This window comes from Leucopleurus acutus, assembly GCF_964270905.1.
Source record: "Leucopleurus acutus genome assembly, chromosome: 4".
In the NCBI taxonomy this organism is placed as follows: domain Eukaryota; kingdom Metazoa; phylum Chordata; class Mammalia; order Artiodactyla; family Delphinidae; genus Leucopleurus; species Leucopleurus acutus.
Window position 1 is genome coordinate 114,404,982 of NC_139146.1, and position 15,213 is coordinate 114,420,194.

General features: G+C 34.1%; 1 protein-coding gene across 1 annotated transcript in view; it reads right to left on the reverse strand.

Moving 5' to 3' along the window:
- Positions 1-3,720: 3,720 nt before the first annotated feature.
- ANTXR2 (ANTXR cell adhesion molecule 2) overlaps positions 3,721-15,213 on the reverse strand; it is a 163,475-nt gene continuing 151,982 nt past the window's right edge. The window contains exon 17 of the mRNA XM_082837613.1: positions 3,721-5,912. Within this exon, the coding sequence (XP_082693739.1) occupies positions 5,874-5,912 (39 nt within the window). The 3' untranslated portion in view covers positions 3,721-5,873. The remainder of the gene's footprint in view (positions 5,913-15,213) is intronic.

The following is a 15,213-nucleotide window of genomic DNA, read 5'->3' on the forward strand; positions in this document are numbered from 1 at the left end:
GTTTACACTTAGAGGATATTACATTTTTATGTGGCTTAACTTATCTGTGATTAGACTAAAGTAGCGTTTTGCAACAAATAGAATGATTTAAAAGTATTCTGTTCCCTCAAGAAGGCCGTTAAACATACACGGGAAGTAGTGTGGCAGCAAAATGAGATACTCTCGGTGGTACACAGTTTATCTAGGGTTGCCCATATGAAACAGGCCTCATTTAGCATTAAATCTCATTTTATGTGATCAGGGTTTATTTTCCAATGGGCCACTCAGGATTCATGCTGTTAAGACTTTCTTTTTACTGAGCATCCTGAGAAGGCCATCTCTTCTGTCTTCCATCCATTCCCTTACACCTCAATTTCACACTTAAATTTGCCTAGGTTTCGGCCAAATTAGAGCTGAATATATAGCATGCAGCCAGTATCTGTTTATTAAATAAAAACAATGAATAACACGTGTTGAAGTACTTTGGAAAATTATAAAATGATATATAAGTGCAAGTTATTAATATTTTCAGGTAATTTGCCTGGTTATCTATAAACATGCTGAGAAATCATTTTCAGATGTCATATTGTGTCACATGAATAATCAAGGATATATTTAGGATTGTGAAGCACATAAAAGTTCATATTGTGAGTCACTTTTATCATTTTTCCCTAGAAAGGATTGTGTGTGTGTGCGTGTATGGACATAGATACATAAAGTAACAAAAAATATGAGCAACATGAACACAATTCCTAGATAATGTATAGAATTTCATAATTTTTCCTAAAAACTCAAGACCTATTGGTACATGATGTTGTATTTGAGGGGAAATCTAGCTAGAGAATCTGATCCCTTTTATTTCTAACATTTTAGAGTTTATCAGTTTTATTGATGTCTCGTTCAAGGTTACTACCTGAACAATATTTGAAGTAGATGTTAGTTTTATTGATGTTAAAATCACTCTCCTTTCTTTCAAAATATTTTTTTATTCTGTGAAAAAAACAGTGAACAGATGAGGAAAGCTTGCTCTTTAAGATCTATATACTATTACCTCGAATCCATTCATCAGTTTTGGAACAACCAATCTTCAATATCTGCAAATTTTCAGAGGCTTATTTTTTATATTAATTTGAGGGATCATCTTGCTCTTTTTGAATTCAGCCAACTTCCTTAAGTGACAGAAAATGTGAGTTAGCAGACAACTGAAGTTGTGAGATGGAAGGATGTACATTGCAGGAATGCAATGCCATTTAAAATGGAATAGCAGGCATCTCCATTCTTAAAGACACAGAACTTCCTCTGTCATTTTCTAAATTGATGCTCTTACCTCCTATAATGTTGCTCAGCCCTCCTCTCTCTGGTCTTTTTTCTCCATTTTATTTCCCTTCAATTTCGGGTGGGTGGGGTGAGTGGAGAATCCTTCCAAGATTTGTTTTATGCAGAGAAATTCAGTTTTGTCCAGCCTCTATGGCAAAACTCAGATCTGAGATTCACTTCCCTGGAGGAACTCAGCTGAAGCTTTGAATGTATGACTTGCAAGACCCTTCCTGGTCGAGTTACATTCTTAGACAAAGGCTGTCGTGCTCTGTAGTTCACTACAAAGAGTAGGAGTGGAAAAGCAGTTTATTTTTCCAGTTACTCAAGTACCTAAGCAAATAGAGTACAAGCTACTTTTAATTTCCTGGTGTTTCTTTTAATAATCAAGCTAGCTGTGGCTAGGTCTAGGTCTAGTCCCGCCATCATCTGATTCTTCAGCCAAGAGAATTGGTAGCACGTTACTCTGAGTCAATCTCCATGTCTCTCTCAATCTCTCCATGTCTCTCTCTTTCTCTTTCTCACACTCTCACACACACACACATACACACACACACACACACACACTTTACCTTAATATAGTTCCTGCAAAGTAATCTGAACAAGCACATTTTAATATAAATTTGCATGGTGTACTTATCAGCATTTTCTTTTGGCAGAAGAGCCCAAAATTAAAGTGCATAAAAGATCCAGCCCAGGGATTGCTACATTATGAGAAAGAAAACAAGTTTTTCTTTCTTTTATCAAATTGACTGAATTAGATACAAATAAGTGTAGAAATATACCCAAATTGAAGTGTTCTCAGAAATAAGCCATAGAAATTCACTAAGTGAAATATTAATTTAACTCTGAGACTAGAGTACATGGCTGCACCCACTTCATCACCTGCAGATAGACAACATTCTTCAGCCTCACCTGCTTGTTTCTTCCCTTAAACATACAACAGATGTACCAGGGTTATTTTCTGCTTCTAGAATATGTATTTCCTTTCATATTAAAATAATGTATATATTTCTCTCCTGTGCACATATACCCACTGAAATTTTCCAGTAGCAATAAAATACTAATGAACTTCCTAAAGTGTGATACTGTACAAAATCTAGTAACCACAAGGCTTTGTGATAGAAGAGGAAGTTACAATGTTTACAATATTCATAAATGTTACCCGTTTATATTTTGCCCTCTTAAGACTGAAAAACAATATATGTAAGCAGATCAATCAAAAAAATATTTTAGACACCTTCTTGGCCATAATATAGGCTGTTTTAATTTTTAACATAACCTAATAAATTGCCTCTGAGCAGTAAACAATGGTCAGTGATATTTATATAATAAAGTTAAGTTCACAGAGACACCCAGATCTTGTATCCAGTAAGGATTTATTAGAAAAACAAATACTGAATAACTTATGATTTAAAGTGGTTAGAATAAAATTCAGGAAAAATATAAGCAAATCATTTTTTTTCTAACAATTTAAAATGTAGGAGGTTTAAACCTTATATATTTTTGCCAAAAGAGTAATTATCCATGGATGACAGATGCTGCTCCCTACTTAATGGAGGGTCTCAAATTTTACTCTGCATCTCATTGGGAAGGAAATATAAAAATTTAAAATAGAATTAACTTGGGGAAAGGCATCAGTGCTGCAACTCTTAGCACCAAATGTTTTTTCTTGGAGCACCAAATGCTTTAAGGAAAACATTCCAAGTATCAAAGTTTTCAGATAGATAAATATTTATGGATCAAATCCATAAAGAACAGACATTGTTATGAAATATATATAGATGCCTTCAAAACTTTCTTTCCAGGCAGAGTAGACACATAAGTTAGGAGTCATTTCCCACTTAATTGTTTTTGCAACCTTATGCAACACAAATGGATTATGGATAAAGACTTAACTAATTTACTCACAGAAAGTAGATCTTGACTGACATTATGTCCAAAAAATTAAACAGGAACTGTTTCTCTATATAAAATATAAAATGTTACTAAACTTATAGAAATGGCTTTATTTTAACCTTTCATTTTCCTGGTTGAAAAGTGTAGGGGTGTTCAATTTAGTCCTTTGGTGAGAATACAGTACTCTTTAAAGCAAATTCTTCTCAATTTGCTAGTTAGCATAATCAGAGAAAATCATAACCTAGATCTTGTTCATATATTTAAGTGCAATAAAATTCCATCTGTCTTTGAACTTTATGAATGATACTTTTTTAGTCTCTACATAGACCATTGCCTGAGAGTTCTTCATAGTGGTATTAGAACTGGAAATCCATTTTCATTACAATCTACTGAAAGCTATTTTGCCACTTAAGGGCAAAGGTCTACTTACACTGCTCATGTACAAAATAAAAGTATCATACAATTGCCATGATACTAGACAAATTCAAAGGAACTACCAAAGAAGCAGCCTTAGCTTCTGTAGTGTGCACTGGTTAGAAATGAAGTGCCAATTTAAGAAAATCGCAGTAGGCCCTGCCCCAGATGCAAATGTAGAACGATGGCCTACAAGAACTCAATGGGTATATATCTGGTTTCCAAGTCACACTTGCAAACATGGATAATTAGTACCAACACTACCATTTGTGAACATAATGGACATTTTGGAACTGGATACAATTCTGTCCCTGAAACTAATCAAGACAATTAAATATTCAACCGAACAAGGCTTGAGTTCATGTGGGCTTAAAGAAAAATGGTAGCCGAGGCACAGGTAAAATTTTATTTATGAATATGTAGACACATGACTTTGGATCCAGCCAGCCAGTGACATAAATAAACTTGAGCAAAAGATTCAAGCTAGAGGATATATATGTATACATATATCTATGTATAAAAATTTGTGTGTGTGAGCAAGGCTTATTGGAGCAGTGCAACAAATCTGGACACCAACCATCAGAATCACTCCCATCCTTTGAAATTTCCATTAAGCGCGCAATGGGGGTAATTATACTGGGATGCTCCAAATCACTGTTTCCATCTTGTGCACTCACATGCCCGCCAAACATGAAATGTTCGCCTTCTCCCTTCCAATGTGATGGTTGTTGAACTTATTTTTAGTGTCATTTGATAAGCCTTTGTGCTCGCAGAGAGACATCCCACTGACCCAGCCACTGGTCATTGTCTATACCAGTTCACATCAAAGCAGGCGCGCTTTGTCAGGTTTCCAGTCGAATATCCATTTCGCATCTGAAGTACAGTATCGAAAGTGACTAGATCATTTGAGCTTTTTTCATCAGCTGCTGCCTTCTTCCTCCCCCACAGTGTTTCCGCTCACGCTAACATAATTTGGCATCGTTGACGTGACACGGTGGTTTTTCTAAAAAAATTATAATACATACATTTTCGATGTTTTGTGGTGGTAGACCCTCCTGAAATTTAATATATAACTTGATGAGAGGAGGCCTTTTTTTTCTCTCTACTGAATCACAACCAAGGTAGAGTGCCCCTCAAAATCCAAGTAATGCGCATACAGTAATAGGTCATTCAATGTCAAAAGGCATAAAAAGGATGAGCAAAATCTTCACAGGCTGCTGCTTGCTGTTGCCTTTAATTATATTAATTAAATTTTGAAATTTTCATGCAAAGAGAGTTGCTGGCTTGTGACGCTGAAGAGCCCTTGGAGACTTGGAGGAAGAAAATACCCTGAGCGGAAGCTTTGTGGTTACTGCTTCCTTTAAATTAAAAGCAAAACAAACTCCTAGGTATGTTTACAGATATTACTGCTTTATGTACTACTAAGCCCTAAACATAGAAAGAGGGGTAAATCTACCAATCCCAGGGACAAGTTCTCAAATCATGAGTCCATTAAGCTCCACTGAGGATCTCTAGTTAGAGGCCGTCTTCCTGTGGAATAATGCTCTATTAATTTTCTTTTCCCAAGTGCATAATGAAAGAAAGGTGCCTTCAAAAACTAAAGGGCAAAATCTTGCTTGCTACTGATACCTTGAGGCATCCTGTCTACATTTTGTCATACGTGTGCACTTTTCAGTGTTAGAATGACAAGATTTTCCAGTCAGAAGCTTCCCGGAAGGCACATCGTGGTAGTGGACTTGGAAGGATTTTGTGATCTGACACAGCTATAAGGCAATAGACTCCTTTATTTGCTTAGCCTGGTGGGAGATTTCATACTCTGCCTTTGGCTAAGAATCTTGCCATGTAAACACACAAGTGCCATGTTTCTATGTAAAATGCTCCTTTCTCCATTAAAGATTCACAAGGGCCAATTGTTTTGTGCTCCCTATTTTGATATCATCTTCATGCTTTTGTTTCTTCCTCTTTTACACATTCAAAAAAACTTTCTTGTATAAACCACAGCATGTACATTAAAGCTCCTTTTTATTTTTAATGTCCTGAATCATGTGTTACCATTGAGTTTCATCAATTCCCCATGTAGATGGCAGAACAAGGGTTTGAAAATGTTTGATGCAAGCAAAGCAGAAGGCAGAGAAAACATTTCCTGACTGAGAGGAATAAAGCTGCTCTTCCAAAAACTTCTGAAATGCACTTTGTTTTCTTTTGGTTGGAAATCTGCATCGTGAAGATGTACCATCTTCATACCTCTTCGTCTTCCTGCTTTCCTTTTACTGAGAGGGAACTCGAGAGAAGTTTATGCACCGGCCCTAGGAAAGAAACAAATCCTTATTGAAATACAGAGGTAATTATTTTAAAAAAGCATGAGAACACCTAGTTTTCCTACTATGATATAACAAACGATTACCCAAGGTAAGGTCAATGTTAGGATGAAACATGAAGTCATAATTTTTTTCTTTGGGTCAAAGCATGATGGTTCATTCAGATCTTTTCCACAGCAAGTTCACCTACACGATGGTATGGTAAAATTAGAGTGAAAAAAACACTACGGAAAACAGAACTTTGTTATTGCTATTTAAAGAATAGCATTACTATCCGAGCAATAAAAATATCAAAGCCACAACCCTGTATGTTTCTACAATGTATTAAAATGGAAGTGTCCCATTTATACAATCTGGTGCTTTTAAAACTGATATAAAACTGGTGCTTCTAAAATGTATGCATGAGAAGTGTATTTAAGAAGTCGGAAGAGATTGAGGATAAGAAGTCAGGGAGAAAGGGAAGAGATGCCATCTCTTTGTGATTCCATTTTATAATAGGATTTTGCAAGAGATTTACTAGTAATCTTGTCCACTGTTGATCATTTCTCACAACTGCACACCACCATTATGTGGTCTCTATATATGGTGACTTTATTTGCATTCCACATTTCCAAAGAGAGTTTCCCATTCCAATTCCTTAGCAGTTCAATGAAGCGTGTGGAAACACATTGTTTCATATGGAATTATAAATAATCTAAGAATTAGTTGAAAATAAAGTTTCCAATTAGTAATAAAAGATCCCCTTCTTCCCTCTCCTTGGTGTGACATTGCTGATGTCTTGTACTATATAAATCATGTCTAGATTCCTTAATAAGCCAAAGGGTAGCATATTGCTTTCTAATTTAGGGTCCAGATCATCACCCTATTGAGATTTTCCTATTTCTCATAATATCTGCTCTCTAACTTCATATTTTAGAACTTCTCTTTATTTCCCTCTAAATGTGAACAATACATTTGTTTCAAATATCTGGTACATCCAGTGTACATGGTACATTCAAAAGGAACAACAAATATTGTTGGAGAAGAAAGCCTGGAATGTAAAAACAAGATTTTGGTCTATTTTCCTCTCAAAAGCAACTGTTCAACAAATTTGGAAATTTCAGAAATTAATGAAAAAACAGAAAAGCATAAAAGCAAACTAGTTTACATTTACTCTTGCCTAAAAGGCAAATATTCATCAAATTATCTGGCTTCTAATAATTTTGGAGGTAACATTATTACTATAATTGTCAAATTTATTACTTACTTTGTGCCTAATGTCTACAAATAATATCTGTGCAAAAGGAAGTGGGAGAAAAGCATGGAGAAGACTACCTTAGAATGAGCTAAAAATTCCTTGGTAATGCAATGGTCATAGGTCATGTACTCAGACTGTATTTTTGTATTACCTAGAACCTTCAAAGAAGATTTTTAGAATGAATATTAAGTGAAAAGATGCTCTTCTCCAGATTAGCTACATTTGGCATCATGTGCCAAGGAAACATTAAAAAATGTTATTCTCATGATATATCCCTTTTCTAAAACTTTTTTTCAGAGGGCAGGAAAATGACATAATTAATAAATATTTGGGCACATCAGTCCTTCTAAGCCATGACAGTGTGATAGTATAACTATATATACAATGAGAAATAGATTTTAACTATGAATATTAAAGCAGTGATGAATATTAAAAATATTATCTCCTGGCAATTTTCCAGAATCAAACAAATATATGAGGAGTGACATTTTGAAAACAAAGATATGCATTAATGACATCTTTTCTTGTGTATTTATTATGGACCAAAAAAGTAAAAGTTTTTTCTCTTCTGCATAATTTTGAAAAGAAGTTACCATGAATTTCTACTTTTATTTGCATTTTATCACTAATTAACTAGATTTAGATATAAGGCTCTTTTTCGGACCATTTCTGTTCCACACATCAGATTAATCTGGTGACTCTGATTCATTTATTTTATGCAATTGGAGGGTTTAAAAAGTGAAATTCATAGTTCACCTGAATTCTCAAAATCACTTCAACACCTAAATTATTCCAGACCTAAATTATTTTCTATTTCATTTGGTGTAGTTTAATTAAAGATCTAGCAACTCAAATGAAGAAAGCCCTATTGATTTTGACCCTGAGGTCCTTACTTCAGCTCTTCCAAAGCTTGGGATTAAGTATTAATCATCAGCTGCTGCATGTCTGTTGATTCAAGTACCCAAAAACCCTGGTACATGCAATATACACCCCCATGTTTTAGCACACACATTGACAAAAACAACCAAATATCTCCTCACCCTCAATCATGGACTCAGTGTTTTTCATTTTTATCAAGACCTGATAATGTTTTATTTTACAGGAATTTAGAAGTTGGTAACTTAGAGGAGTTCTATTCAAAAGTTACTTCCTCTGTTAAGCCTTTCCCAGCCCTCCCAGTCATGGGGCTCCTTCCCCCAAATTGCATCTCTACCACAGCCAAACTACATTACACCATAATTGCTGGCTTCAAGATCAAAAGGAAAAGTAACAGTAGTTAAATCTGAGAGCTCCAAAGCCTGAATATGTATCCCAGCTCTGTTATTTATTAACTGTGTGACCGTGAACAACTTATGGTTTCTTCATCAATAAAATGGGGATTAAAAACTGGACCTATTCATGACTTCCCAGGTTGCGCAGTGGTTAGGAATCTGCCTGCCACTTCAGGGGACATAGGTTGGAGCCCTGGTCCAGGAAGATCCCACATGCCGCAGAGCAACTAAGCCCAAGTTGTAGTTGCACCACAACTACTGAGCCTGCTCTCTAGAGCCTGTGTGCCACAACTACTGAGCCCACGTGCCACAACTACTGAAGCCCTCATGCCTAGAGCCCATGCTCAGCAGCAAGAGAAGCCACCGCAATGAGAAACCCGTGCACCACAACAAAGAGTAGCCCCTGCTCGCCACAACTAGAGAAAGCCCATGTGCAGCAATGAAAACCCAATGCAACCCAAAACAAACAAACAAACAAATAAATAAGAAATAAGTAATCACAATTTAAAAAAATTGGACCTATTCTTAGGACTGTTATAAAGATTAAGTCTGTTAATATAGATTTATAAAGCACTTAGAACAGTACCTGGCACATAGTAAACTTGCTTTTAAAAAGCAAATAGTTATTATCCATCTTCCCTCTACGATGTCATTGCACAGTGTCTAACATAGAGCAGACTTGTTATAAATCCTCACTTAGAAACAAGTGGATGGATGGATGATGTATAAAAGAATGAATACGTGATGACTAGACCTCTACTGGGGGAGGAGCCAGACCTTAAAAATGGGAAGATAGAAAAAGTATGAATTTGAGAGAGGAAAAAAGAGATTACAAAGGAGAAAAATACAACAGTGGAAAAGGAGAGAAGATAATATGGAGAAAATAGAAAAGAGTAGTTCTAAAGAGAAAAGATAGATAAAGAATAATCAAGAAAAAAAGAAACTATTGGCCAAAGGAAATTTTTATTTAGTATTCCATCAGGTACCTTACTCCCAGGGGATTATTTCATGCTAGCTGCTACCATCCACTTACCAGAATATTCTAAAATCAAGGCACCATACCCTGGTTGCAAGTGGCTGTGATTAGGAGTCTGTGGCCCTTTGAATACTGCTCAATACTATCTTACAAAACCCATCAATATAATGCCAATTATGTTTAAGGTCAAGAATGTTAGGCTGCCACTGATATCATGGCAAGCAGTCTAGGCCAGAACACAGCAGAGCAATTTTTATTCACAGGAAATGGGATATGACAGGGTTTACAGGTCTGCCATATCCTCGTGCTTACAATGCCTATACAATAAAGGTATGTTATCAAGGTAACAAGTAAAGCAATGTAAAATAACTTGAGCATACAACTCATCATTGGCTGGTACAGAATGGAAAATATTAGTAGTAATAGTGTTTATTTTTCTGAGACTATTTCACTTTGATTACAAATAATACAAGCTCTGAACATTTTTAAAAAGTTAATTGAGTAGGTTAATAATAAACCATTCAATGCAACATAAATATACAGAAATATACATAGAGACATAATTTTAATACTTTATTCCCTATATAGAGGTTAATACTAGTATCAGGTAACAGGACTATATAGTCTCTAAAATAAACCACTAAACTTGTAATATGCTAAAACAAATGAACACAAGATTTCTGCTAGCAAGAGTTAAAACAAATGTGTAACATTATGTTTGCTTTATATTTTACAAAATAATTCAAAAAACTTGAATTCAGGTGGCATAAGTGTTTAAGGAATAATAAAGCATGTAATATAAAGCATAATTATTAATGTGGAGAAATAACATTAATTTTCTCTATATTTTCAAATTTTTAATTAAATATTTTTAAAAATAATTTTCTTGACTTAAAATCATGCTCTAATCATGCATCTAAATTATGGGTAAAATCAAAGTATACTGTTGTCGTGATGCTTTAGGTAATGCCCATATTATTTATTCAATTAGGCAATCACTTCAACCAACTTGAATTTGGTATCATGCTGCATAAGTCACTAGGTCATAAATTTCAACAATAAGAACATTTGGTCAATGTAAAATTGAATTAAATGAGTGTCCTTAGGACTGCATTAGTTTAAAAATGAACTATGTATGTATTACATTCTTTTGCCTTGGGAATATAGAATTCCTTGGATGCAATGAAATAATTATAAAATTTATTCATTTTGTATGACATAGAGATTAGGAGTAAAATTTCTTAAATATTAAAAAAAATAAAGCTAGGTAGAACAAATAGAATTTAAGTACTGACTTTAGATTATAGCCAAGTACATTTAAAGTACATTAATTTAAAAATTGTGATAATTCAGATAATGACTGACCAGGTTATAATTTACCTTCTCAACATATTAAACAACCAGGCAAATTACTATTACTATTACAAGATTACTATTGGCATATTTACTTACTTAAATAAGTTGTAGAATATTAGAATTATTTATATATTAATAATTGACATCATTGTATTGTAATCTGGGTATGACATTTTATTTGCCTAATAAAAATTATGGTTTAAAAGGAATAAAACTGCCTCCCATTGAATGTAAACCATCTTATGCAACCTTATATTGAGCAACATTACCTAATTAGTGAGCTTCTGTGGCAAGAAAAGAATTCTCATGCATTGCTAGGGAAAATGTAAATTGGCAAAAACTATATATAAGCAACATATGTAATAATAGTCTTTAAAAGCTTATATTCTTTGACTCAGTAATTTCATGTTGGGAATTCAGCAAAGTATCTGTAAAGTAAAGTATCTAGACAAAGATTTCAAAATGTTTACCATGGGATTTTTATAATGTGAAAAATATAATCAGTACATTTATATTTATTTCTGTCTCACAATCAGAGAATAATTAAATTATGATTAATCTAATGGCTATGTAGCCATTAAAATAGAAATTTAAAAAAATTTTAAAGATGTAGGGAAATAAGTGAAAAAATGCCAACTTGTATGTATACATAATTATAATTATGCAATGTATATCGAAAGAGTAAAAGACAAGACTAAGAGACTACACCAAACATGCTATGAGTAGTGGAATTGCATATTATTTCTTACATTCTACTTTATATCTTTTCTGTATATTTATATATTTGATAGCTTAAAAATAAGTTTCCAAAGACCAAATTCAATCAGCAAAAATGCAGCCTTTTCTAAACATCTATATTTATGTTTTTGAAAGTCATTACAGGAACCAATTGACTACTCTCAGGAATCACCACCATCTACCAACTATACCAAAGTTCTTCAGCATTCATTGTTCCCATAGGTAAACTCATTTACTTGTCTCTAGGTCGTCTTTTACAGTTAATATCCTGATGAACCCACGTGTATGCAGTTCTACTCAAGAGTGTGTGAGAATGGCAGAAGCCACTGATTAATAAATTTTATAATCCACAGTCAGCATTTTCATTTTTATGGTACACAATTCTAAGAGTTTTCATAAAATGGCTGTTCAAGCATTTGTCCAGGCTGCAATCAGCAATCTTATTTTAAAAAGTGTATGTGTGTGTGCATGCATGCACGCATGTGTGTGTACATGTGCACACATGGCCTACCTCAAGCCCTGTGCGTACTGGAGTTGATTATATTTAAATAAAAATATAAGGTAAATCTTTAATTTTCATACAACATCAAACTTTCTAATAACATGCACAGTATCTAGGGTATATATATATATATATATATATATATATATATATATACACACACACACACATATATATCTGCACTCAATCAATAACATAGAATATTTATACCTCAGGCACTTATCAATAATAATTTTTGAATCCTTTCTCTCCAGATCAGTTGGCAAAACTATCTTTGAAAGTGAGGTTCTAAGTGAAATGCTAGCCATCGATTTCTCTAGGTCAGTGGTTTTTTTGTTTTTCATATTATAGTCCATGAAGTCCTGGGGGTTCTACAAGGTGCATCAGGGACCACTATGGCTGGAATGGTGCACAAGAATGGAGCAAGCAGGCACATGCAAGTCTCCCCTAATCCAAACCAAGAAGATGCACTCTCATCTACCCTTTAAAATTGCAGTTCAGTATAATATTTTGTTTTTGTTGACCCTAAAAATGTGGTTTGATACCTATTATTCAAGCTATTCATACTTATGTGAAGCCAGATCACCAGTAAACTGTCAATATACCTGGACTTGGTTTCTTTACTTTCCTTTAGAAATACCTTCCTAAATAAATCTATGACAACATTACAGCATTATCCCTTCAACTTTTGGTCATATCTAGAACTCACATGAATTTTGGCTACATACAGAGAATTTTGTATTTTGGAAAATTGCTATTGAGGATGTTGATATTAAGGGATCAATTCTGAGAGGTCAGAGCTAGCTAGGAAAAAGCATGTCACTTCTGGTAAGCTCATGTTCTTCCCTTTTATTATATAATGCCAATTATGTAACACAGCCTTTCTCTTTGTGCCTTGATTTTCAAAAAACTCAGACTTACATCATGTTCTAAAAGCATTACTACTCTTAGTGTACATTTTCTGGTATAGCTATCTTAACTTTGGCCCATGATTATTTCTCTATTTTTATCCTTAAGTTTTATTGTATTTTTTTCTCAATATTTCTCTACAGGTAGATTAGGTATAAGTAAATGGAAACTAATATATATTTCTTAATTCTCAACTTTCTTAATCACAAAGACTCCACACTCATCTAAACCTTTAAAACCCTCCAACAAATGTATTACCTCAACCTCTACCTTATACAAAAGATCATATGTCTAATTCCCTTCTTTGTTGTCTTTTCTTATTCTGGTAGGACTTACTGAGGTACTGTTCAGATAGCTGATGTCAAATGATAATTAATTTGAATTTAATCTTAACTAAGTTAACACAGATAATTAATATGAATTTGAAGCTTATACATGAAAGCATGCTGAAACTATACTATTCCATAAAATCCCAAAAGTTATTCTGCAAGAATAAAACCCCTAGGTCTAAAGACTGAGAGCTTAACCTCATTTTCTTTGACTGCTAGGAAAAATAAGCACAATATGATTCTTTATAAACTATAAATTTATTTTTATCCCAATCCATCTCTTAGAGCAGTGGTCTGTGCAGAGGCTTTACTCCATTACTCACCTTCCATCAGTATAAGAAGGAACAGAATATACCAAGGATACATCACAAACAGAACTCTGGTCATAACAAAGGCTAAACTGACAATTAGAACCTGTCAGTTTTAACTCCACTTAAGTGGAGTTAAGTGGTTTTAACTCCAGTTTTAACTCCACTTAAGTTAACTCCACAGTTTTAACTCCACTTAAGTAGAGTCCACTTATTTTCAGGCAACACCAAGTATCTATTAGAGTAAGAAGTTAATTGACGTTTCATTGTTGGCAATACCTTCTCTTAGGTCTCATAATAAGTAGGAGTGGAAAGTTGGTGCCCAAAATAAAAATGTCCAATGCTGTTACTGTTCTTCAGTTAACTAAACCAAGAGATAAAAACTAGACAACAGCAGGAACCAATATATTTGCTGTTGGTTAAGTATATAGACCCCAACTCTGTTGCAATATTTGAAAACTGATTTTGCCAATTCATTTTCATTGTTACCAGAGTAGCATTAGCCAGAGCAAGTGCCACATTTCCCATCTCTTGAGCATTAAAATTCTGCAGGCATTAACATTTGCAAGCTCCTTTACTAGCTATCTGCACAGGATATATTTCACTGCTATAACTGTAATAGTATTATGCTCACCTCATAAATATCCATTGACAAGCTGAAGCATACAACTACACTTTGGTTTAGACTTTTCAAACACAGATAGCTGATTTATTTATATCTCAACTTTAAAAAAGAGTTTACTAAACCTTCATGCTTTGTGCAACAGTGAACAGTGATTCAAATTTAAAATTGTATACAAAGCACAGATACACAAGGAAACAAACACAAGACAATTCAAGAGGTCCAGGAAATCACAAATATCAGGAAAGAATGTTGACTTAACACAATAGGCTCTTTGAGTGAAGATTTCCTGTAGCAACTGGAGGTACAGAGTGAAGAGAAGGCACCTACTATTCTCTCTCTCTCTCTGAATGTCAGAAATTCTTGAAAGGTTTACCTCATTTTTTTAAGTAAAAGGACAAGTTAGTAGTCCTTACGTATTTAGTACTAACAGTATAATAGGATTATGTGCAACTATCAGCAATATATATACAAACATATACATACATATACACACACAAAGAGAAAGATATATATACATATATATATATATACACATATATAATATATAAAAGAATCTGTGTTATCCTCTGCTTTTAAAAAAACTGAAATATTTTGAGCTGAAATATAAGTTCCATATACTTTTTTCTAACGGAAGCTCAACCTATAAATGTTCCACCTTACAGTGGAGACAACACACCATATGGATATTCAGTTAATGTCACGAAGGGAAGTACTGAGTTTGCCTGATAAATTCACCTTCAAATTTTTTTTCCTCTTCATTCTCTTATGGCATCTGCAAAATGTTAGTGACTATATACATACTGTTAATATTTATTTTGCAAATAGCCATGTACCTTTATTTTTTTGAGATTCAGGGATATAGTTGGCATTTAATGAAACATCTAACTCATACTTCATAATAGTAAGATATGAATGCTAAAATTCCCTTCACTAAGTGCAAGGCAGAACCCTCCCAAAAGTTGGAGACATAGCAGGAAAGCTAAGAGAGACCCCTACATAGAAGAAGTAGTCAACTGAAGGCTAGGGAGAAAAGCAGGA